The sequence below is a fragment of the Pagrus major genome, chromosome 6 (assembly GCF_040436345.1).
Source record: "Pagrus major chromosome 6, Pma_NU_1.0".
Classification (NCBI taxonomy): Eukaryota; Metazoa; Chordata; class Actinopteri; order Spariformes; family Sparidae; genus Pagrus; species Pagrus major.
This window is the reverse complement of record NC_133220.1, coordinates 3,687,194-3,712,973: the sequence shown is the minus strand read 5'-3', so window position 1 is coordinate 3,712,973 and position 25,780 is coordinate 3,687,194. Positions and strand designations below refer to the sequence as shown.

The window sequence follows — 25,780 nt, the reverse complement described above, 5'->3', positions numbered from 1 at the left end:
TTTTGGCTTAATTCAGTTTATTAAAGCGAGTGACGAGCGCTGACACAGCTTCATATTCAGAGTTATACACAGTTCAACAACCTTTATTTTGCATCAGGTGACTGAAGGAAAACCAACATTTTTCATGGGTTTCAATTCAAGTTTGAAGATCAATGAGTGAATCATTAAACAAATGTCCAACAACCAAAAATGTGTTTGTCCCCAAACACAGATTTTTTAATTAAACTAAAAATACAAAATAAAAATTACTTTTAATAACTTGTTTGATGTATTTAGTTTAAAACAACTGAATTGATAAGATTATAAATTGAGTGCAAGTTTGTCTTCAAAGACTCTTTCGTAAAACTTTAGCATTTCAAAAACAGTAATAACATCCAGACACCGTAAATTCATACAAGGCAGGAACAAAGTGCAGCATTTACATTTAATAAACAAACAGTGAAGCAACTGCAGAACCGCTAACAATCAAACCTTCAGACCATCAATGATGATAAAACCAACACAAATAATAAAAAAAACCTTCTGTATTAAATAATCCAGAAGCCTCCTGTACAGACAGTAAATGAGTGGATGTCTTTTCAGGCACCACCAGTGATTTTCACTGTTCACACACATGCAGCTACATTCAGGAACATCTTCACGTTGCACCTCAGTGCAGGAATAGAGACAGGTGAGCGTATGGCAGCACATCTGGATAACTGCCATAAACCCAACAGAGGGGGGGCGAGGACCAACGTTTGAATCAGACTCACTTCCCCCAAATCACATCCTCACACAAACGTTTGTCCTCCTGAATATTTCTGACCTCACCGGCGTCGATGGTCAGAGCATAAATACCAGCTCTGTGTGTAACTAAAGATCTTTGGCTGCTGAATAAGTGAACATAATGTAACAATAAGGCCGAGTCTCAACTGCAGCGACGCATTATTCCTGTATGAATACACAAATATATACACAAATCTACAAACAGCAATCATTTGTGTTTGACTGTAAAAACTCGGGTAGACAGATACTAATAATACAAAATGAGCCTTAGAAAGGTTTTCACCTTGTTTATCTCCAAAAGGTGCATCGAACAAGTCAGAAAATCAATTATTGATCCGAATAAAATCAACTGGGCGACTAAACAAGGTCTGGATTTCTACAATCCGCCCACACGTCCAAACACTTAGAGGCAAGTTAATCTATATAAATCCATTCAAAATCCTTTGTAGTCCTGAAATCATGGAAAGTGAAATTTCTTTCTTTCTTCTCAATTCTAGTTTTGTCCTCATTCATAGATACCAGCCGCCTAAATACGCCAGATTTGTTTTCATCAAGATCCACGTAATGTTCCCTGAGAAATGTACAAATTTAACAAACACTGATCCTTCCTTGGACCACTTTTGATAGATACTGACCACTGCAGACTGGAAACGAGAGCTACAGTTTTGGAGATGCTCTGACTCAGTCATCTAGCATCACGATTTGGCCTGTGACTGACTGACTGACTGACTGACTGACTGAGACACAGACAGACAGACAGACAGACAGACAGACAGACAGACAGACAGACAGACAGACACACACACACACACACACACACACACACAAAGTATCAAAGAGAAGACTTCAGTGGCCACTCTGAAGGCTGTTAATGCTCAGTTCTGAGTCAAGCTCCCGAGTAACGGGAAACCTGCAGAAAACAAAAGTATGCATTACGCAGAATCAACCTTTATATTAAACAGAACAACAAAGATTTTAATGTTTGTTTCATCTTTCTGAAGTCTGTTTCAAACAGTCAGTAATGGAGAGTGAAAGATTTATCTGAATGGTTTCAGTCAGTGTGTTTTAAAGACGACTCTGGACTCGACCACCAAACATAAATCCTCAACCTGTTAAATCACTGACTCACATTTAACTTAATTAAACTCAACTGTTAATAATGATCACTGAGCAATCACAGCTGTGAGTCACAGAGCTGATACCAGAACATGTTCAGCTCTTTGGCTTCATAACTTAATCAATTCATTCATTATCAATATGGAGTCTGATGGGATCAGGAAGCCATTAGCCGAGCTTTAGCATCAAACCCATAAACAGGGTGACACAGTTAGCCTGGTGCTGAAGGTGTATTTCTAACTTTAGTCTGTTTCCTTCTGCTTCCAGTCTTTATGCTAAGCTAAGCTAACCACCTCCTGAGTCTAATACTGGTGATGGTATTACTTAAAGTGTTGAACTGTTAAAGGTTACAGCCTGACCGGCTCAACAGAGACGCACGTTACTGCCTGAATAAACAGCCTCATAGTTTATAATAATGCAGCTCAGTGAGGATACAGACGTTTCATAGAGGAGAGGGGCGAATATAACGCTGATCTTCCTGTTGGTCACAGAGACCCTGACTGACAAACCACAGAGTTGTAGAGAAATCTTACGCTTCATGATCAACAACAGTTTTTAAGTCCTGTGGACACTTCTGTCCCTCTTTCCTGCTCGTCCACATATGAGCTCTCTCTCTCTCTGTCTCTCTGCTACAAGTCTGATCACTCCTATCGATCAGTGTTTTTAATAATGCCTTGTTTTAGGGGAGCTGCAGCACCTCTGCACCCTTCGTTCCTGCCGCCATGCTTACTGCTCTCTGTCAGCTCAGTGTCAGCTCTGTTCTCTGATGCTCTGCAGCTCATTGTACTGTGTGTTGTTAATGCGTCTGTGAATATTAGCGGTTAGCGTTATTAGAAAGCCAAACTCCTGCTGTAGCTTCAGTCATTATCCTGCTTCATGTCATGTGGAGGCGTGGCTGTGGTAGATAACAGAGCAGCAGCAGACCTGGGACCAGCTGACAATCTACTCAAGTAAAAGTATTCTGTAATAAACTACTCAGAAAAGTACAATTTATTCAAAAAAGTGACTCGAGTATATGTAATGTAAATAATAATAATGATACATTAAACGTATAGTGCTTTTCTAGATACTAAAGTCACTTAACAAAGGAAACAACAACAAAAGAAAATTAATCTGTGAGTAAAGGGAACATATCAGAAAGTGGAGGAGGAGAACAAACTTCTCTGGTGATTGTAAGAAGTTTTGAAGAGGTGTGTTTTGAGGGATTTTCTGAAAGTGGAGTAAATGTAATTTGTTACAAACCAACATTGTGAGAGGAGACTTACCTGGCGAGTCATTCTCTGGATCATCACGACGACGCCTTCTCCGCAGTAAATCTGCAGAAAACAAAACAAAAGTTTACTTTACAGAAAGTCAATTTTTATATCACACAGAAATGATTTTGGTGCAGATTTTAATGTTTGTATCATCTTTTAAAAGTCTGTTTTCAAACAGTCAAGAATGGAGAGTGAAAAGTTGCTCTGAACGGTTTCAGTTTTACTTTCATTGTTTTACAGAAGAATCTCAATGTTCAATGTTACACTGAGGTCGACCACCAAACATAACATTAGATCACCGTCTCACATTTAATGACACGTCATGATTTCAGCTTCATCACTACATATTAGGATTATTATAAACATCCAATTCAAACTCACTCTGCTGCCAAATGAAGCACTTTGACACCTGAGTGTTAATAATGAGCACCAACAGCTGTGAGTCACAGAGCTGATACCAGAACATGTTCAGCTCTTTGGCTTCATAACTTAATCAATTCATTCATTATCAATATGGAGTCTGATGGGATCAGGAAGCCATTAGCCGAGCTTTAGCATCAAACCCATAAACAGGGTGACACAGTTAGCCTGGTGCTGAAGGTGTATTTCTAACTTTAGTCTGTTTCCTTCTGCTTCCAGTCTTTATGCTAAGCTAAGCTAACCCCCTCCTGAGTCTAATACTGGTGATGGTATTACTTAAAGTGTTGAACTGTTAAAGGTTACAGCCTGACCGGCTCAACAGAGACGCACGTTACTGCCTGAATAAACAGCCTCATAGTTTATAATAATGCAGCTCAGTGAGGATACAGACGTTTCATAGAGGAGAGGGGCGAATATAACGCTGATTTTCCTGTTGGTCACAGAGACCCTGACTGACAAATCACAGAGTTGTAGAGAAATCTTACGCTTCATGATCAACAACAGTTTTTAAGTCCTGTGGACACTTCTGTCCCTCTTTCCTGCTCGTCCACATATGAGCTCTCTCTCTCTCTGTCTCTGCTACAAGTCTGATCACTCCTATCGATCAGTGTTTTTAATAATGCCTTGTTTTAGGGGAGCTGCAGCACCTCTGCACCCTTCGTTCCTGCCGCCATGCTTACTGCTCTCTGTCAGCTCAGTGTCAGCTCTGTTCTCTGATGCTCTGCAGCTCATTGTACTGTGTGTTGTTAATGCGTCTGTGAATATTAGCGGTTAGCGTTATTAGAAAGCCAAACTCCTGCTGTAGCTTCAGTCATTATCCTGCTTCATGTCATGTGGAGGCGTGGCTGTGGTAGATAACAGAGCAGCAGCAGACCTGGGACCAGCTGACAATCTACTCAAGTAAAAGTATTCTGTAATAAACTACTCAGAAAAGTACAATTTATTCAAAAAAGTGACTCGAGTATATGTAATGTCAATAATAATAATAATGATACATTAAACGTAAAGTGCTTTTCTAGATACTAAAGTCACTTAACAAAGGAAACAACAAAAGAGAAAATTAATCTGTGAGTAAAGGGAACATATCAGAAAGTGGAGGAGGAGAACAAACTTCTCTGGTGATTGTAAGAAGTTTTGAAGAGGTGTGTTTTGAGGGATTTGTTGAAAGTGAAGTAAATGTAATTTGTTACGAACCAACATTACTGAGAGGAGACTTACCTGATGAGTCTTCATCTGAATCATCTGTAGGATACTTGTTCCCCCGACGATAACCTGCAGAAAACAAAACAAAAGTTTACATTACATAAAGTCAACTTTTATATCACACAGAAATGATTTTGGTGCAGATTTTAATGTTTGTATCATCTTTTAAAAGTCTGTTTTCAAACAGTCAAGAATGGAGAGTGAAAAGTTGCTCTGAGCGGTTTCAGTTTTACTTTCATTGTTTAACAGAAGAATCTCAATGTTCAATGTTACACTGAGGTCGACCACCAAACATAACATTAGATCACCGTCTCACATTTAATGACACGTCATGATTTCAGCTTCATCACTACATATTAGGATTATTATAAACATCCAATTCAAACTCACTCTGCTGCCAAATGAAGCACTTTGACACCTGAGTGTTAATAATGAGCACCAACAGCTGTGAGTCACAGAGCTGATACCAGAACATGTTCAGCTCTTTGGCTTCATAACTTAATCAATTCATTCATTATCAATATGGAGTCTGATGGGATCAGGAAGCCATTAGCCGAGCTTTAGCATCAAACCCATAAACAGGGTGAAACAGTTAGCCTGGTGCTGAAGGTGTATTTCTAACTTTAGTCTGTTTCCTTCTGCTTCCAGTCTTTATGCTAAGCTAAGCTAACCACCTCCTGAGTCTAATACTGGTGATGGTATTACTTAAAGTGTTGAACTGTTAAAGGTTACAGCCTGACTGGCTCAACAGAGACGCACGTTACTGCCTGAATAAACAGCCTCATAGTTTATAATAATGCAGCTCAGTGAGGATACAGACGTTTCATAGAGGAGAGGGGCGAATATAACGCTGATCTTCCTGTTGGTCACAGAGACCCTGACTGACAAACCACAGAGTTGTAGAGAAATCTTACGCTTCATGATCAACAACAGTTTTTAAGTCCTGTGGACACTTCTGTCCCTCTTTCCCGCTCGTCCACATATGAGCTCTCTCTCTCTCTCTGTCTCTGCTACAAGTCTGATCACTCCTATCGATCAGTGTTTTTAATAATGCCTTGTTTTAGGGGAGCTGCAGCACCTCTGCACCCTTCGTTCCTGCCGCCATGCTTACTGCTCTCTGTCAGCTCAGTGTCAGCTCTGTTCTCTGATGCTCTGCAGCTCATTGTACTGTGTGTTGTTAATGCGTCTGTGAATATTAGCGGTTAGCGTTATTAGAAAGCCAAACTCCTGCTGTAGCTTCAGTCATTATCCTGCTTCATGTCATGTGGAGGCGTGGCTGTGGTAGATAACAGAGCAGCAGCAGACCTGGGACCAGCTGACAATCTACTCAAGTAAAAGTATTCTGTAATAAACTACTCAGAAAAGTACAATTCATTCAAAAAAGTGACTCGAGTATATGTAATGTAAATAATAATAATGATACATTAAACGTATAGTGCTTTTCTAGATACTAAAGTCACTTAACAAAGGAAACAACAAAAAAAGAAAATGAATTAGTGAGTAAAGGGAACATATCAGAAAGTGGAGGAGGAGAACAAACTTCTCTGGTGATTGTAAGAAGTTTTGAAGAGGTGTGTTTTGAGGGATTTTCTGAAAGTGGAGTAAAAGTAATTTGTTACGAACCAACATTGTGAGAGGTGACTTACCTTTCACAATATTCCGATAATCTAAAAGCATTTTCATCAGAGAAGAATCTGCAGAAACCAAAACAAAAGTTGACATTACATAAAGTCGACTTTTATATCACACAGAAATTATTTTGGTGCAGATTTTAATGTTTGTATCATCTTTTAAAAGTCTGTTTTCAAACAGTCAAGAATGGAGAGTGAAAAGTTGCTCTGAACGGTTTCAGTTTTACTTTCGTTGTTTTACAGAAGAATCTCAATGTTCAATGTTTCACTGAGGTCGACCACCAAACATAACATTAGATCACCGTCTCACATTTAATGACACGTCATGATTTCAGCTTCATCACTACATATTAGGATTATTATAAACATCCAATTCAAACTCACTCTGCTGCCAAATGAAGCACTTTGACACCTGAGTGTTAATAATGAGCACCAACAGCTGTGAGTCACAGAGCTGATACCAGAACATGTTCAGCTCTTTGGCTTCATAACTTAATCAATTCATTCATTATCAATATGGAGTCTGATGGGATCAGGAAGCCATTAGCCGAGCTTTAGCATCAAACCCATAAACAGGGTGAAACAGTTAGCCTGGTGCTGAAGGTGTATTTCTAACTTTAGTCTGTTTCCTTCTGCTTCCAGTCTTTATGCTAAGCTAAGCTAACCACCTCCTGAGTTTAACTCCACAATCAACAGACAGACATGTAACAGTGGAATCAATCAGCCATCAGTCTCTGTGAAAGACGCTGACACTGGTAAGGGTTTTACTTAAAGTGTTGAACTGTCCCTTTAAAGGCTACAGCCTGACATATTCAGACCTACAACATTCAAACCAGAAGTGTTAAAGCTTCAGATCTGGAAAACGAGTCCAGTGCGTCTGTTTTAAGTCCGTTTCTGCAGTCAGATGTCTTTTACCAAACCATTTTGAGAGTTAATCCAAAGCATCATTCATTAAATGATAAACTGGATTAAAGGAGCATTCTGTAGTTTTGTGAAAGACTTTTAATCAGAAGAGAAAGATCTTCATTGATTTGTTTTCATGACTGAATAAACTCAGTTAACAAACAATTTATACTGTTTTACTTTGTTATTTGTGGCGGACCCTGCCACCTTTCTACCTTCCAACAGTGTTCTGGGACCTTATTTTCCTCTGAGAACAGCTTGTTATTTAGTTTACTTAGTTATTTAGAAACAATAAATATTAATGAGTTTGTATTATTACATCATTGATATTGTAAATATTTCAAATTCTGAGTTTGAATTTCTTCTTCAAAATGACACATCGCCTCTTTAAAAGGTATTAATTTGTATCTAGATGAGCCTTTTTGTTCGTCTTAATTACGTTTATCAGCAGAAAGCTTCAAGATGTAGAGCCTCCACTTTCAAATGTTCACTTGTGAACTATACGAAGAACATGAGTCAGTGACGTTCAGAGGTCTGTCTGATGGAGCTGAAGTGAATTAAGTGATTAACTTTAAAGCTCTGGTCTACGATTTGATAGATTGATCATTATTATTAACATTATTCAGATGGTGGTTATGGTCCAATAGTGCGACCTAAACAATGTGAAGAGTAAAAGGAACCAAATAAACCCTTTCTCTCTAGCGCCTGCAAAACTGAAAAGAAATTGACCAACAAGAGCCATTGGTCAATTTTCCCATCCAATCCCCTCGCTCACTCCCCTGCTCCTGGTCACGACTCGTCCCGACCCACTTCCGCATTTGAAACTATGAGGGAAAGCAGAGCGACAGTAGCAAGCGGCCTCTGCTTGCCCCACCGGCAAAGGCTGAAAGAAAGCGCAAGTCTGTCACTGAAAAGGCAGAGACAAAGCGGAGATGTGACATAAAGAAGGCTCAAACCCGAGTAAACATCGGGTCATCGTTTGAACGGTGGCGAAAGCTCCGTGAAGATCTGGACCTGAAAAGCGATGCTGATACAGCGGAGTTTCTGTTGAACTGGTAATCTTTCGTCTTTATTGTGGATGTTGTGACACAGATAACTTTCATGCTGATGCTCATGACTGTGAAAGCTGCAGTTAGTTTGTTTCTGTTATTAGACGCCACCAAAACAATTTCTGTCTCTGCAGTATTGTCAACACTTGTTTACTTGTTTGACGGAGACGTTAGCCTCTATGTTAGCATTATAAGCTAAAATTGCTATTATGTTTACACCAAATCAGCCTTTTTATTTGCTCGTGGCAGCTAAATGAAGCAGCAAATGAAAAGTAAATGAAACCCTCCGCTTCACGTTGGGGTTTCATTCATCCTGTCTGGATTTATTTCTCCATAACAACCTCTCGCCCGGTCACTACTCAGCTGTTTTGCTGACCCTCCTCCTGGTCTTGTCCGTTTGTTTTCAACAAAGCCTTTGCTAAATCAATATGATGGATTATCATATAGGCGTTACGATGAGTGTATTTGTGTGTCTTATCTGTCATAAACAAGAGATTACGGTTTACGGGCACGTTTGTGTTGCGGTCATGGTGCTAATGATGCTAATGACGTTACGCTAGCTTGGCTGTGGAGCTTAGCTGTGGACATTGTAATGACTTACAAGATTTATGTTAGTTTCAACGTGCATTGTATAACTTTACCTGTGAATCCGACATCGTTACTCCGCATTCAAAGCTGACGCTATATTTGGTTTCTGCCGGCTTGTTGCTCTTGTTGCTTGTCGTGGGAGGCTCTGAGGGGAGAGCGATACGAGCTCGGAGGGGAGGGATTAAGGAGCACAGAGGGGAGGGGTGTGTGTGTGGGTAGGGATGCTTTTTTCAAATCTTTCTCAGATCGTAGACCGTAGCTTTAATTTAATCAGTCAGTATTAGAACCAGAGGCCTCATGTAAATAAACAGAGTCTAATCCGAGGAGACAGAAACAAACTGTCTGGACGTGATCCTATCACACAATGTATCTGTAATGTTGATGTCTGCACATGATGGATATGTTGGTGTAATACATGATATAAACTTACATCTACGGCACATTACAGCAACAACCAGAAGTAAAACTGCAACAGCCACAGCAAGGCCTAGAGTTGCCGAACTCCACTGCTCCACTTCTCTGGATAAGTACTCTGAAACACATCACAAAAAGTTCATGTAAAACTCAACATGTTGCTGCATATCATGTTTGTTATCCTGAACATGGACTCTGCAGACACAACAATTAAATGTAAATTTAATAACATGTGAACAATGAAAATTCTTTGATGACTAAACCATCAGGAAAGAAATCTCACCATTTAACAGCACATAGATCTCAGAATAAATCTGATGGCTAATTTCCTCCTGTGTGGCTACACAGCGGTAGCGTCCTGTCTTGGTCACAGTGGTCTTGAGGGTAACGTAGTAGCTGCCTCTTATCTCTAAGACCTGAGGCTCCTCAGCAGGAAGGATGTTTCCAGTACTGTCCTGCCACTCGACTTTAGGTTTTGGAAAAGCTCTTCGAACTTCACACTGCAGCAGTGACCTGTCCTTTGTTTCATCAAGTGTGGTGATGTGTGGCTCTGGAGATGCACCTGTGAACACAATATAAACAGCAGCTTATTAAGGGCAGTACAGCATTTACTACTGGACTGTGAGATATCAAGTATAACTAAAGCACTAGTGATGTAATCATGTTGTTTTTATCCCGTCACTGACTGAAGCACTGTGTTGAAGAGAGAAGACAGGAGAGAAGCAGAAAAGCACAATGTGAGGCTCACACTAGATTTACAACCAGCGTTGTGTCACTACAATGTTGGTGCTAAACACAAATGAACAATGTTAAACTTCTCTCTATTTTGCCTGCACCCAGAGCCCCCTCACCTTTTTACCTGCAAAACTCTGCCAAAACACGTCACCCTTCAGATTTCAGGGCTGTCATATCAACTACAGACTGTTGATGCACGGACACAAAGATACAGTCAGATGTTGAGAAGGAGACAAAGCTGCCCGTCTCTCTTGTATCGTGTGAGGATCATCTCACCAAACTCTGATCAAACTGTCTGAACCCGATGGTGCAACTATGAACCAAGAGTCTGTCACTACTCTGCCCATTGCTGCCTAAAATGCTTTCAGAAACATATTGTAGTGACTGTTTAGATGTAACACAGTCATGGTCAACACTTTACATCCACTTGTAAAGAACATGTTCATCATGGCAGCCTTCAGCTCCAATGATTTCTACAGCTCTCATGTTTCTGTGATGAATAAGTGGAACACAAACTACTTTGTCACTAAAAACATTCATGAAGTTTGGTTCAAAACTGAATTTATTATCGGTCTTCTGAAAATGTGACCAAATCTGCTGGCTCATCAATCAAGTCAGTAAAGTCACTTGGAGCCATTTCAAAGCAGAGTTGTTTGGCCACAATGAGCAGCAACATGTTTGGAGGAGAGACTGTGAAGCCTTTAACCTAAGAACACCAAACCTACTGTCCAGCATGGTGCTGGTAGTGTTCTGCTGTGGGGCCGTTCTGCTGTCAGTGGATCTGCTGCTCTAAAGAAAGTAAATGGAATAACGAATGAATGGTTCCTGGGGGCCGTTGGGTGATCCAACAGAACAATGATCCCAAACACACATCACAAGTGGTAAAGGACTGGATAACTCAGGCTAGACTTGAGGCTTTGGAATGGACTTCCCAAGTCCTGAATTGAACCCCATCAAGAACATGTGGACTGTACTGAAGAAACAAGTCAGAGCCAGGAAGCCAACAAATTTAGTTGAACTTCACTGATTCTGTCAAGAGGAGGGGTTAAAAGTTAAGCCAGAAGCTTGTAGACGGCTTTCAAAAGAATGTGATTGAGGTGAAAATGGCCAAGAAACATTTAAACAAATATTAGAATTACTGTATTTATATTTTTGATGCAGCAGATTTGGTCACATTTTCAGAAGACTAGGGATGTAACGGTTACCGGTGTCACGGTAAACCACGGTAAAATTCCCGACGGTGAAGGTTAAGGTTACGTTTAAGTTTTAATTACCATGGTAACCGCCGCGGTCGATAACCACGGTGTGGAAAACTCGCGAGATACTTTATCCAAGTCTCCCTACGCAGCGTGCAACGTGCGCTTGTTATGTAGTGAAGAAGACATGGCGGAGGGAGGACGTGATAGTAGCGGCCCTCAAGGCATTTTTCCGCCTTCAAAGAGAACCAAATCTGAAGTCTTGGCGTATTTTGGTTATTATGATAATGCTCAGGGACAGCTGGTCGAGGATGGCAGCCCTATCTGCAGGAGCTGCAAGAAGAAAGTTGTTGCGAGGGGCAGCAACACATCCAATTTACTTACTCATTTGCACGACCATCACCCTCAACTGTTAAGTGAATGCAAGGTAAATTAACCTTAAGCTCAGGTGAATGATGTGTGTATGTCGAGTTTTCTCTGTCTAATTTGCTGTTGTCACTAATGTAAACTGGCCAGATAGTGATATAACTGAACGAAGTTGATCCGTGTTTTTGCACATTATCTGAACCGCTTATTAATTGTAGATTTCACTTTTTAAAGTCGACCTAATAATTCCCCAAATATTGATGCAGAGCTGCAGGGAAGAGGATTTGAGACAAACACGTACTGGGTGGACTGAGTTAGTGAATGCAAACTGACTGAGATGACTGACTTTCATCTCAGCTCCGTTCACCGGAGCAGCGTCTACCTGTGGCTCAGCAGCCATTTGACCAATCAGATTGACCGAGTCCATTGACAACAGACGAGCAAGCAGACAGAGAGACAGACAGCCAATATACATAAGTAATATCAGAAATATATAATACTTGTGGATTATTTGTAGAATAGACTTTATATAAAGAATAATATAAAATGGTGAATATACGGCAGAGGCTGCCACACAAGGTGCCAACTGCACGTCAGGAGCAGTTTTGGGGTTCAGTATCTTGCTCAAGGATACTTCGGCATGTACCTCGGTTCCGCCCAGGGGAGCCGGGGTTCGAACCAGCGACCTTCTGGTCACTTAATTTAACAATAATCCTTTTCTTTTGATCTAAAAAATTATCCAACCTGTTTCTCACAAAAGTGATATGATCTAGATTGTGAGTTTTGTGATATGTTGGTTGCACCCCCCTCTAGGCGCCAGAGTTTATTTAGGAAAATATTCCGTTTGGATTGTAAGATTTCAAAAGGCTGTAGCTTGGAAGTGGTGAGAGATAAATCCATAGTGTAAATGAGAAAAATATTCATAATGACCTAAAGTTTGTGATGGGAGTAAATTTAATCATCTAATTTGCATATTGTGACGTCACCACGTGACTGAAAGTAACTTTCAGTAAAACTGATTTTTGAACATATTTACACAGAAAAAAAATATCTATATTGTCATCTCATCCTCAAAATAAAGGAACAGGAGTTTGATTGGAGTAAATTTACTAATCTAATTTGTATGTCACCAGGTAAAATTCAGTAAAACGGAATTCTGAACATATTTACACAGTAGATTTTTTTTTTTTTCATCCTCTCATCCTCAGAGTAAATGAACAGGAATCTGATAGGAGTAAATTTCCTAATCTAACTTGTAAAAAGTAAAGAAAACTCTCGCAGTGATCAGCGTGTGTTGCTTGTGTGACAGTGTGTGCAGCTGCAGCATCGTCAGTCACTCGTCTCTGACGAGCGATCGTCATCAGAGGGCAAATCGCCCCCTTCTGAATCGCGATCAGCAACGATCTGTGCAAGCACCTCATCCGCGCTGTAAAGTCTTTTGGGCATTTTGTTTTTTATTACAAAAATCGCTGTCTGTCTCTCGATCTGTCCAGCAAACTTCCGCCACCGCTCCGCGGCTCTCTCCTCTCCCACTCCGCAGTTTAGCCGCTGCCGCTCCGACAGCGGGTGTCGGGTTTCAAACTTCTTTTTCTCAGGTATTTTGCATAGAAACACACCCCCAATGACGTCAGGATTGAAGCTGAATCTATTGGCTATCGAGTGGTAGCAAGCACTAACAGCACAAGGCAGTAGATTTAAAGATATGGGCTGTTTTAATGAGCAATGTTGCCTGTCGCAATAATGCGACTTTGGCGCCTAGAGGGCAAACAATGACAACAATGACAGTGACAACAATGACAGTGACAACAATGACAGTAATAATTAATAATGACATTTTCTATTCATTTTTTTCACAGAGAGGGTCGGTTGGCCAATCCAGTGCTACTGCCAGTACATCTCATTCTACCTCTGTAACGCAGACATTACAGGACGCTTTCAAAAACAGGCTGCTAATACCTTAACCCTTTAATATATAATAAATCTATTTAAATATAAATCTTGGTGAAATTATTATTTTTTCAACATTTTGAAGACATTTTAAAAATACGCGGTATACCGATAACCGTGATAATTTTGGTCACTATTACCGTGGTGTGAAATTTTCATACCGTTACATCCCTACTGAGAAGACCGATAATAAATTCAGATTTGAACCAAACTTCATGAATGTTTTTAGTGACAAAGTAGTTTGTGTTCCACTTATTCATCACAGAAACATGAGAGCTGTAGAAATCATTGGAGCTGAAGGCTGCCATGATGAACATGTTCTTTACAAGTGGATGTAAAGTGTTGACCATGACTGCATATATTGTTTGTAACCAGCCGGCCATCATACTGTTTCCTGTTTCAAAATGGACTCCGAACTAGAACTTGCAGTACTTCACCCATCAGTGGGAGTGTTTGTGCCCTCTGTCTCTGTTTTCTCTGGTCATGTAGCAACAATTTAAAAACTATTTCCATCTTTCTGCAGCAGAGACAGCCCAGTTTTACACAAGGGCCATCTGTCAAGCAGTGAAGTACTTCTTTAAACTACACACCAGCATTTTTAGCCTCTTTTGAGGTGATCACCTCGTGAGATTTCAGAGGAGACTTTTCCCGTGAGTTTCTAGAAACAAAACAGATCTAATAGCTGCAACTCCAGTTCCTCCAATGGGAAAAGTAACCGTAGCCTTCGCTCAACTTTTACAGTCGGAGTTGCCCCAAAAGCCTGACGTTGCAGTAGAGGTGCAGCTGCCTGCTGAGGCCATCTACAGGACCAATTCCAAACTTTTGGTGTGTTACACAGTAACATCGAAACCAAACTCGTTTCTTAGCCAAAGAGATCGTCTCTTCCTCTCGGGGGAATAGGAAACAGCAGTACATCAGGAAAGCAGTCCAACATTTCTGCCTGGTGATTGTTATTAGTGCTGATGTCTTCACCTAATCCTGCCCTGACTGCACAGTCTGCAGGTCTGCATGTAATAAGATGTGAAAGACAGCGACTACCTCATTCTGTTTCTTTACAAGGAACGTAACCAGAAGATCAGCTTTGTTTTGACCATAGTTTCATCTAATCAGAGAAAAGTTTATTTTCAATAATGAAAATGACTTTTTGTCAGAAAAGGCTGATCATCACTGACCAAACATGACTACTTTCTACTTTATGTCACTGTAAACTGAAAATCTTTGGGTTTGGAGAAAAAGGCACATTGAACCCTGAGAAATTTAATTTAATGATTTGATTTATAGACCATTAATGGATTAATTTAAATAAAAATAATAAGAGGTTAATTAATAATGGAAACATTAGCTGCAGCCCTACACTGAAGTTAACTTTTTACACAGGTGAAGTGGAAATCAAATATGAATCACAGCTTATTGATCGCTTTTGATCAAAACTCATGAAATCACAAGAAGTTTCTTATAATTATTAGAAAAACATCTTTCAGTTTTCTTGTAACTTGACACTCACGGTTCTGTACCAGTCTGAATAAAAAGTATCTGAAGCTCAGATGCAACATCAGCTTCAAGCGATCAGTCAAAATGTTGCTGAAGACAGTTTGAATGCAACTGCCTCTATAGAAACAGTGGATCATGGTGTATTTACAGTCTGATGTTAACAGTCACAACAGCAGCTGGACTGAACAACATCAAGTAGATCAGACTGAACTTTGTGTTTGTGTCTCAACAGCTGATAAACACTGCAGATGTAGAGATCAGTAACATTATAATCATGCATGTGTGTCTGTAGTGATGATCCAGAAAGTTCTCAGTTATTAATCTGACACATTTTTAGCAGAAGGTTAAAATGCTGCTGATGTTACATCTAATAAAATAATTGTGGAGACTTTTATGACTAAAGAACCAAATGAAAGCTGATTCACTGAAGTGATCAGCTGACATGATGTCTGTTAACCTGCAGCTGCTGGTTGTCCCTCTGCTCATGTCAACCTGCTGCACTGTGAGAACAACACGTCTACATGGAGTCACTGTATCAAAACCTTTGAGTGATACTGAGGCACAGAGAGTTGTAGCACACCTTACAGGTGCAGAGATCAGTGACATCATCACTCACCTGGGATTTCTCCTGATCGGTCTTTCAAGAGCCGTTCTGAAAGATAAATGAGAACATTATTTTTTGCACAATGAATGGGTGAGATTATGAACTTGTTACATGTTATTAATGGATTCATTTTTAAGCACATCAAAGGCCACATATTCAATGAGGGAGCTGCATGTTTAAACTATCATCTGATAACTGAGTGGGTGAGAAGATGCATCAGACAAGAAAACCGCTGCAGAGCCTTCCTGTCCAGGGCCGTGATCCAACCAGCCAGTGTGGGATGTTTCCAGTCAGGATGATTTCTATTGCTCCTCTGGAAAAGTTGATCAGGATCTGTCTCAGGAATCTGCTCACCCCGTTCCCACTGGTCAAATATCCAACTTAAACCCACTAAGATCAGGCTTTTGTTTGCAATGGGAATGAGTGAACTCTGCATTTACACTCGTCAATTGTCTCTGCAGTAGACGTGGGTTTTTATCACCTCGGCTCAGCTCAGCTTTGATCTAAGACATAAGACCTGGTGAACCTGCTAAATTCTGACGTATTTTCCCGCCACGCAAAGTGATGACACATTATTAACACCCAGTGGTGCCAAGTAAATCACAAAGAAATTTGGGATGCGAAAATCATTCAGTCAACGTTGAGTTTGTAAAATAAATTTTAGTAAAATACACAAACCGGTGATCGACATGACATCGTCACCGGCCTCCATGCTGCCTACTGCTTGTGTTTACTTTAACTGGAGTTGTTCACTGGTTACGGCGCATTCGTGACGTGAAACGTGACCTCAGTGACGTACAACGTAACGCTTCAGATAAAAATCAGACGGGCTGCCTTGCCCAGCGTGAAGTGGGAATGGGGTCAATAGGTGATTTGTAGTGGATTGACCTGCGTTTAAAAACCTGTGTTGACCTGCTAATTTTGGTGGAAGCAGTAAAGCAGTAGATTTTTCTCTGTGCAAGACTGTTGATGTTCTCCTGATATGAACTCTCATCTTTGTGGTGGCAGATGATGGTGGTGGTGTCCACATACGTCACAGCAGAGTTCTCTTGAACTCAATACAGTCACACTGTTCATTTACATTTACATTTAGCAGACGCTTTTGTCCAAAGCGACTTACAGTAATTCATACATACAAGGTGCCGACCAGCACATCAGGAGCAGTTTTGGGACACTTGGACACTTCGACATGCAGACCAGGGGAATCGAACCAGCGACCTTCGATAACAGGAAGCTGGCTCTACCCCTGAGCCACAGCCGCCCCACACTGTTCACTCATGTAGTCATGAGTCACAGTGTGAACAGGAGGGGCTGAGCACACAGTCCTGGGGGTGTTACTGATTACTGTTACTGTTTAAAATGGTAATCCTGACAATAATTCCTATTTCTTACAAATGTATCAGTAATCTGATTACTTCTTTTTCTGTAACTAGCAGAATACAGTTACCTTTATTGTATCCTAATAACATGTGACTATGACTGCCTGTCATACAGCACATTAACTGTTTAATGAAAGCACTCACCAACAACAAGCTCAATGTTGAATGTTTGTCTCGGCTGAAGACGTGGAAAAATGCAGCTGTAGCTCCCACTGTCGGCCATCTTTGTATTCTGGATCTTTATGGAGGCGTTGCCGTTCATCAGTTGATCTTGAAAATGTGAGACTCGACCTTTGAACTGCTGATCTTGACCTGTGAAGCCTGTACCGTAATATTTGCCATTTTCATAAATGAACACCTCCTTCTGAAAATCTTTCTTCCAGTCAAAGATCTTTCGTGTGATGTCCTCCTTGGTGCTGATCAAACAGGGTAAAACAGCATCACTGTCTTCTTCCACGACCACTTTGACACCTGGACCTGAAAAATAAAGTGAATGTAATCATTATGTTCAACGGAGCCGTCAGGTGAAAACATTTGCTCTGAAACACCAGTTTACATCATGGTAGTTAGTAACCAAATGATTTATGGCTTTAAGTTTTCCTCCACATCACACCTCCTGAAATATTCTCCCTCAGGAGACAGCTTTGATAAATCAGTCTGTGTTATTTCAGTGATGACATCATCAAACCTGGATGACCTGGATATGAAAACTGTGTTTTGAACCTTTGAAGAGAGATATTTTCTGATGTGTTTGGAGCTGCTTCTGACCTGCTGCACTGCAGCTGACAGACCCTCACACTGTCCAGAGAGATATTCACAGCGCTGGACAACCTGGAGCCTTTCTTTACACTCTGACTTCTTACTCAGAGAGTTTACAGTTTGAAACATGTGCATATTATCACAGCGGATGAGACAACACAACACAACACAAACACATTTCTCTTCATTAACAAGATTAGAATATTGTAAACATGAGACTCTCGGCTGAAATCTGAGCTCAGTGTCTGTGATTCTGTTAAATGTTGGTGATCAAGTTTTGTTGTTGTATAAATAGAAATCACCAAGAATTAAGTGAAGGCATTTGAAGTTGTGATCACTGAAAAAGTGTGTTTGCTGTCCAACAGTGAGCACAAATGTAAAAGGCTAAATCAAAGTAGAACAACTGGGTGCACTCTCACTCGGCCCAGTTGCTCAGTATAGTGCCGAAGCAGCCCACCACAGTTTCATTATGATCCAAAACACAGAAATATTTTCACGTCTCTTAATAGCATGACAGATCTCTCATGTACAGTCATAGCTGTGTACTATTGTGATGACTGGACTCATCACCAGGCATCAAGCTCAAAGCAGTGTTACACTTTATCATTTTAAGATTTTATATTTTATGAATGTTCTTGTTTATGATCACATAATTTATGATCACATAAGTTATGATCACATAATTTATGATCACATGAGTTATGATCACATAAGTTATGATATGCTCCAGTACTGACTGAAAGGGTCCGAGGTCCACCCACCATAGTCTCATGAAATCATGTGGGAAACACTAGAAAACCTTCGTGAACTCATCACGACTAATTGCTGTTAGTAGCTTTTTGAAAAGTCCCAGTTTGAAGCCAATAACATGTCTAATAATTATTAACGATGAATTATAACAAATAACTATTCATCTGTAATTCAGTATTGAATTGATCTAGTTAACCACAGCAGTGCAGCAGGTGGTGCTGTATAAAAACAAGACGTCCTCTCAACACCCACACAGTTCATGATGAATGAAACGACGACTGAAAATACACTGAACTCCTTTAACAGCACAGTGAGGATCAAACAAATATACAGTTATCAATCAGGACCTCACACTGAGGGCCCCAAAATCTGTCATTCCCTGATGTTTCCTTTGCTTTTCTGTTTTAGTTAAATGAACTGGTTTATCTGATGGTTTGTCCTTTTTTATAACAGATAAAGAAATAATAAAACACTGTACCACTGCTGACAAGTTTAGTTTTAATATCAATCTGAAGTCAGCTGAAAACATAACCCATTTATGAAATATTAAAGGGCGTTCATTTTGAAATCCTACATCATATTGTCCTGCTGTTGGGTCTTTGACATTGTGAACACATGAACTGTCCTTCTGAACTAAAATGGGTCAGTGGAGACAGAATTTCCTTTTAATTCCAGTCTTAATTTAGAGGCACACAGTGAAAATATATGATACTGTGGTGAACTCTGGGGTGTAAATGCTCTGAGAAGACTCTCAATGACAGTCTGTCATTTAGGTCCACTTATTCTTTTATACATGTATTAATTTTGTTTTATTTTGTCAGATTGTTATATTTATTTATTTGTTTGTTTGTTTATTAATTGATTGATTCATTATTGACAGACTGACCTGTTGACTGTGAACTCACCTCTGCTTTTATTTTGAAATCAGTTGTTACCGTAATGCCTAGTATATGAACGAATCGCAAATAAACATGGGCGCTGGCTGGAGCGCAGTCAGACAAAACTAAAGTGAAACTAAGTCGAAGGAAGATTAAAGTTGAAAAGAACAAAAGGTGATTAAATTAGTTCATGAGTCGACACAGAAAACACGGTGGAGAATTAAGCAGAATTAAAATAATGAATAACGTAGCGACCAGACACACGGCGGTGCCTCCTTTAACACATGTAGCTGTTATGCTACGCTACAGTGGAAGTTACAGGTCGTGACGTACTAGTAAATATCACCTTTCTTACCGTGTTGTCCAAGTGTTGTTACACACAGAGTCAGCAGACAAACACAAAGATCCAGAGATGTCCTCATGTTGAAGCTGAAGGCAGAGGACGAACTTCTTCAAAGTTTTAACTGACGACGTTAGTGAGCTAACGAGAAGCTAACCTGCCGCTAATTGTCGTTAAATAGAGACTCGTAGTCTCAAACGTCCCAAATAAAGTCTCAGCGGACAGCAGCTGAACACCGCACAGTCCAGTATAACGTTAATCCATCCGTGAATACGTGAATATTCAGTAAATATACGTGAGAAGGCCTCGGCACGCTGACAAGTTTACCAGCCGATAACTTCCTTGTTCTAAGAAAGGTGGTTCAGTGCTGCGCAGGTAACTGGGCGTGGCCACAAACTGACGTGCTGCATGACGTCACGTTGAGGCGGAGCTGATGTTTCCTTATAGAAACTGTCTGAGCAGTGAGCTCTGTAGTTAGCCTATTATTACTACATCTAAACTAATGTAAAGTGTGGTTCACCAAGAAACTGACTGAGTCTACAATTTAAAATATTTATTCCTGTCTCATAATAAATCAGACTATGATCCTGTGTCTGCCTGCTGATCCCTGAGTCCAAGGACATGCGTTTATTTAAAGATCTAGACTGTTTCACTGATCTATAAAGGTGATTTGGACATTTTGTTGAAAGTAACAGATTAATGTAGTTCTGTGCAGAACAAGTATTTTTAATTTTAATTTGCTGATGAAACTTCTGTTCTTTCACTTTCACTCAGCAGAGTTGTGTGTGTACTTTTACTTAAGTAAAGGATCTGAGTACTTCTTCCACCTCCGACCAAAGGGTTCACTGTAAAATGACTAAGTGATGCTGCTGTCTTATGTGTTAACATAATGAGAAGGAGCAGGACGTGATTATAAAGCAATAACTTTGTGTTTATTCAGTTTATTTAATAAAGCCTGACAAAGGCTTCATATGCTGAGTGATGTGCAAACTCAGTCGTCCTTTAAATCAGGTGGTTCTTTAAGACTGAAGTCTCTCAGGACCTGAGATCAACCATAACATTTATTAAAGCTGCTGTAAGTGTTATTTTATCCAATTAAAATACGGTTTAATAGCTCTATACTCCAACAGTAATCACTGTCAGAGGGTTTGGTCAGTAAGTAAAGACAAAAGACGTTTTCTGGTATCCCTGCCCACTTTATCCAATCAGGACAGAGGACTCGTAAAGAGGCGGTAAAATAAAGAGGAGGGAGGGAATGCTAAGCTGCTAGCTTAGCGATAGCATAAAAACTGTCGACATGGTGAAACAGTTAGCCTGGTGCTCGTACTGCAGGCCGGAGGCCACTATGAACTACAGGAGTCCAGGGGGAGTGACGGCGGAGGAAGTTAAAGAGAAAACCAATTTTCATTTTTAAAAATCTTTCTAAACCACAAACTCAAATTAATCAATAATACTGATTTATCGTCCAGCCCTAGCTAAAGATATTTGGTAAAGATATTTCTCAGAGTGTAGAAACTCCTTTAAGGGTTACAGCTGATGTATTCAGGCCAACAACAGTGTTGGACCAATGGGCCATCATCCATCGCTGGCTGACGGTCATCGACTACTGAGCTGTTTACCATCGTTACATCATGATTAAAAGTTGCCCCACCAGAGAGTACAAAACTTAGTGTGTCTCAGGGTGTCTAAAATACTTTAAACTAATGACACATGAACAATTAAAATCATTTTGTGAGTAAAACATTGAGACAGAAAACTCACCACTGATAATCAGGAAGGTTTCAGCACTAGTCTGATGGTTAATGTCCTCCTGTGTGGCTACACAGCGGCAGCGTCCTGTCTTGGTCACAGTGGTGTTGAGGGTAACGTAGTAGCTGCCTCCTCTCTCTGAGACCTGAGGCTCCTCAGCAGGAAGGATGTTTCCAGCGCCGGCTCTGGAGATGCACCTGTGAACACAATGTAAACAGCAGCTTATTAAGGGCAGCACAGCATTTACTACTGGACTGTGAGATATCAAGTATAACTAAGGCTCTAGTGATGTAATCATGTTGTTTTTATCCCGTCACTGACTGAAACACTGTGTTTAAGAGAGAAGACAGGAGAGAAGCAGAAAAGCACAATGTGAGGCTCACACTAGATTTACAACCAGCGTTGTGTCACTACAATGTTGGTGCTAAACACAAATGAACAATGTTAAACTTCTCTCTATTTTGCCTGCACCCAGAGCCCCCTCACCTTTTTACCTGCAAAACTCTGCCAAAACACGTCACCCTTCAGATTTCAGGGCTGTCATATCAACTACAGACTGTTGATGCACGGACACAAAGATACAGTCAGATGTTGAGAAGGAGACAAAGCTGCCCGTCTCTCTTGTATCGTGTGAGGATCATCTCACCAAACTCTGATCAAACTGTCTGAACCCGATGGTGCAACTATGAACCGAGAGTCTGTCACTACTCTGCCCATTGCTGCCTAAAATGCTTTCAGAAACATGTTGTAGTGACTGTTTAGATGTAACACAGTCCAGCAAAAGTGTGAAAAAGACCTTGATACTTGAAGTGTGTATATGTGGCGGACCCTGCCACCTTTGTAGCTTCAAACAGTGTTCTGGGACCTTATTCTCCTCTGAGAGCAGCTTGTTTACTCACTGATGGAGAAAATAAATACATCTGAGTTTGTATTATTACCTCATTAATGCTGTAAATATTAAAATACTGAGTGTGAATGTCTTCTCCAAACATCGTGTCCCTTTAAAGCATTTGAAGCTGAGTTTGCAGTGTAACACAGTTAAAACAAAGCAGAACAACCAACAACGTTTAACCACAGATGGAGAAAACCTTCATGAACTCATCACGACTGTTAGCAGCTTTTTGAAAAGTCAGTTTGAAGCCAATAACATGTCTAATAATCATTATGATATATCTAGTTAATTATTATACATGTAGTTAACCACAGCAGTGCAGCAGGTGGCGCTGTATGAAAACAAGACGTCCTCTCAACACACACACAGTTCATGATGAATGACACGACGACTGAAGACACACTGACCTCCTTTAACAGCACAGTGAGGATCAAACACACACAGTTGTCAGTCAGGACCTCACATTAGAAATAAACTGGAGGATGATGAAGAGTTAAGATGTGAAATAACGACCAGAGGTGACGGAGTGAGCAGACACCGAGTGATGCGGCTCCTCGGCTCCTCGGATGAGCAGTGAAACTGAGCTGTCAGCTGCCGCATGTTCCCTGTTTCTCACCGTGTTGCTGTCCGAGTATTTCCCCAGTCGACGTCAGCAGCCAGACACCGACCAGCAGCTCTGCAGAGCCGCCGGCAGAGCTTTGAATCCCGGCGTGTTGTCCCGGTGCGGCCGCTCAGAGCAGGCGGTGCTAGCTAGCGGCGGTTAGCGGCGGCTAGTGGCAGCTAGCGGCGGTTAGCGGCGGCTAGTGGCAGCTAGCGGCGGTTAGCGGCGGCTAGTGGCAGCTAGCGGCGGTTAGCGGCAGCTAGCGGCGGTTAGCGGCGGCTAGCGGCGGCTAGTGGCAGCTAGCGGCGGTTAGCGGCAGCTAGCGGCGGCTAGTGGCAGCTAGCGGCGGTTAGCGGCGGCTAGTGGCAGCTAGCGGCGGTTAGCGGCAGCTAGCGGCGGCTAGTGGCAGCTAGCGGCGGTTAGCGGCAGCTAGCGGCGGTTAGCGGCGGCTAGTGGCAGCTAGCGGCGGTTAGCGGCAGCTAGCGGCGGCTAGTGGCAGCTAGCGGCGGCTAGCGGCGGTTAGCGGCGGCTAGTGGCAGCTAGCGGCGGTTAGCGGCAGCTAGCGGCGGCTAGTGGCAGCTAGCGGCGGTTAGCGGCGGTTAGCGGCAGCTAGCGGCGGTTAGCGGCGAACTTCACGCGACCAGCCGTTAACTGACGCGAGGCGCGTGCAGCAGTTGTACAGACACAATATAATATTATACGTATTTTCACATTAACATTAAGTATAAGCTGTTCACTGTGGGTCGACCGATTATCAGCCGGGCCAATTATCTGAACTGATATTCAGCATTTCTCTGATTATTGGACTCATCATTTCTTTTTAAATGTACTTAGTTACCTTCCATCACTGCATTTCACAACAAAAGACAGTACATTATTTATCATCATGTCTGTGTTTCCAGGTGTTCCTCTGACTTTCTCTTCAGTCTTTGGACATCCTCCAGTTAACTAGATAACTGGGTTATTTGTAAATCCACCACTCATCATACATTGGACTGTATTCAGATCCAGACTCTGTTGGAGCCTCCTGAAGCATCGAGCCCAGCTGCTGTTCCTGCTCGGTCTGTCTGGGTTAGTTGGGATTCAAGTATTTAAACCACAAGTTAGAAACAAAAAGAGAAGTTTTCCCTCTTTACCTGAAATCTGAGGTGTTTATCTTAGCGTCCATTTTCAAGACTGTGGCGCCCTCTACTGTCCTAAAACCAGCCTCGATGTGTGGAACAGAAAGGTCTGACGGTGCAGGTGTGTGTGTGTGCGTGTGTGTGTGTGTGTGTGTGCGTGACAGGTGTGATGAGTGACACATCCTCTTTTAAGAAGGCTGCTATTTTCCGTTTCTCGTCAAACATCTTCTGTGGTCAACACGTGAGCATAAGAGATCAAATGATCAAGAGATCAAAAGTTGTCAGAACAATAAATACCTCAGTGAAGTACAGACACCTGAAAAATCTACTCAAGTACAGTAACAAAGTATTTGTACTTCGTTACTTCCCTCCTCTCAGTGGCCAACACCCAGACAAAATGCGATGGCAGCTGCAGGCCTGGTGATGGCGCTTTTATTCTGAAGTATTAGTACCGGAAGTGCCGCAGCTGCAGGCTGAGGAGCAGAAACAGGTTGTGATGAACCAGTCAGGGTGTTGAGGAGTGTGTGAAGCTCCGTCACATAGAGACACCATCAGTGTGGTGAAGTCCTCAGAGGACATCACAACTATGGAGCTTCTTCCTCTCGTGTGTCTCTGTCTGCTGAGCTGCTCTGGAGAAACGTCTGCTGCTGGAGACGGTAAGAAAACTGATCATCACTCACTGACAGTCTTTAATTCTCACTGTGACGTCACACACGCACCCTGATCATCAGCACTCATCGATAGTATTGATTGGATCGATTACAGGAGAATTACAGCTGGATGATGCTGAGTTTTAATCTCGAAATGCTCTGTAATGATGTCGTCATCACTGCTGTGTGTGTGTGTGCGTGTGCGTCGTGTCCATCCTGCTGCAGACACGCACAGGTTTCACAGAAACGCTCGTGCAGACATGAAACCTTCAGGATGTTGTGATTGTTGGACTTTGACTCTTAAAGTTCAGTTCACTTTGAACTAAAGTAGTTCCCTCAATAAAACAGAGACGTGGCGCAGATCTTCATCAGGAAGGACTTGATAGTTATTGGATCGTTAATGAGTTACATATAAACTATATAGTAGATAATGAGTTACCACAGGACAGACTGGGAGACACGTTATCGATCAATCATCAGCTGATGATGAGTTCATGGTGACGTTCATTACTGATTAGCTTCGGCTATAAAAGCTGTAGTGTGCAGCAGGTTTAACACAAACTGGTCCCTCAACAATTAAACATTAAATACATTAATACATAAATAAATATCTGTGGGTTAGAGTCACTTTATTCATGAGTTATATATGAATCAGTGTGAAACATGATACTGAATAGTTACCAAGTCAGATCATTAGTTAATCATTAGTTAATCATTGTGTGTGTGTATTTTGTGTAAGTGTAGTGTGTGTGTGTGTGTGTGTGTGTGTGTGTGTGTGTGTGTGTGTGTGCGTGAGAGAGAGAGGTGAAGCTTAAATCTGATGTCCTTAGAAAGTACAGTGAACATATTTGAATTACAAAGTTAAAACGTGTGTTGCAGCTGAGGAACAGGATAGTTTGGTGGTTAGTTGTGTCTTTGAATCCAGTCCAATAAATCAGATCTGACATGAATAAAACTACAACTTCTCCTGGTGTTAT

At 41.2% G+C, this 25,780-nt stretch overlaps 2 protein-coding genes across 3 annotated transcripts in view; one reads left to right on the top strand and one right to left on the bottom strand.

Moving 5' to 3' along the window:
* On the bottom strand, positions 1-20,111 carry LOC140997855 (CD276 antigen homolog). Of its 2 annotated transcripts, XM_073467912.1 has the most exons (9): positions 19,806-20,111; positions 17,208-17,540; positions 15,697-15,732; positions 9,629-9,907; positions 9,362-9,463; positions 6,407-6,454; positions 4,776-4,829; positions 3,147-3,197; positions 1-1,675 (listed from the first exon to the last, which is right to left on the bottom strand). In XM_073467912.1, the coding sequence occupies exons 1-9, from the start codon at positions 19,870-19,872 to the stop codon at positions 1,641-1,643; spliced, it is 1,005 nt and encodes a 334-aa protein (XP_073324013.1). In that variant the 5' UTR covers positions 19,873-20,111; the 3' UTR covers positions 1-1,640. The 2 variants fall into 2 exon arrangements, with proteins under 2 accessions (XP_073324013.1, XP_073324014.1); XM_073467913.1 differs by lacking the exons at positions 4,776-4,829; positions 6,407-6,454.
* A 4,538-nt stretch (positions 20,112-24,649) lies between these two features.
* Positions 24,650-25,780, top strand: part of LOC140997852 (butyrophilin-like protein 1) — a 158,962-nt gene continuing 157,831 nt past the window's right edge. Inside the window, exon 1 of the mRNA XM_073467908.1 lies at positions 24,650-24,809. Coding sequence (XP_073324009.1) covers positions 24,740-24,809 — 70 coding nt within the window. The 5' untranslated portion in view covers positions 24,650-24,739. The remainder of the gene's footprint in view (positions 24,810-25,780) is intronic.

Coding starts and splice junctions, on each gene's coding strand:
- LOC140997855 (XM_073467912.1), bottom strand. CDS start 19,872: ATGAGGACATCTCTGGATCTTTGTGTTTGTCTGCTGACTCTGTGTGTA. Junction 17,541..19,805: donor AACAACACTTGGACAACACG/GTAAGAAAGGTG, acceptor TTTATTTTTCAG/GTCCAGGTGTCAAAGTGGTC. Junction 6,455..9,361: donor TGCTGTAATGTGCCGTAGAT/GTAAGTTTATAT, acceptor TGGTTTCTGCAG/ATTCTTCTCTGATGAAAATG.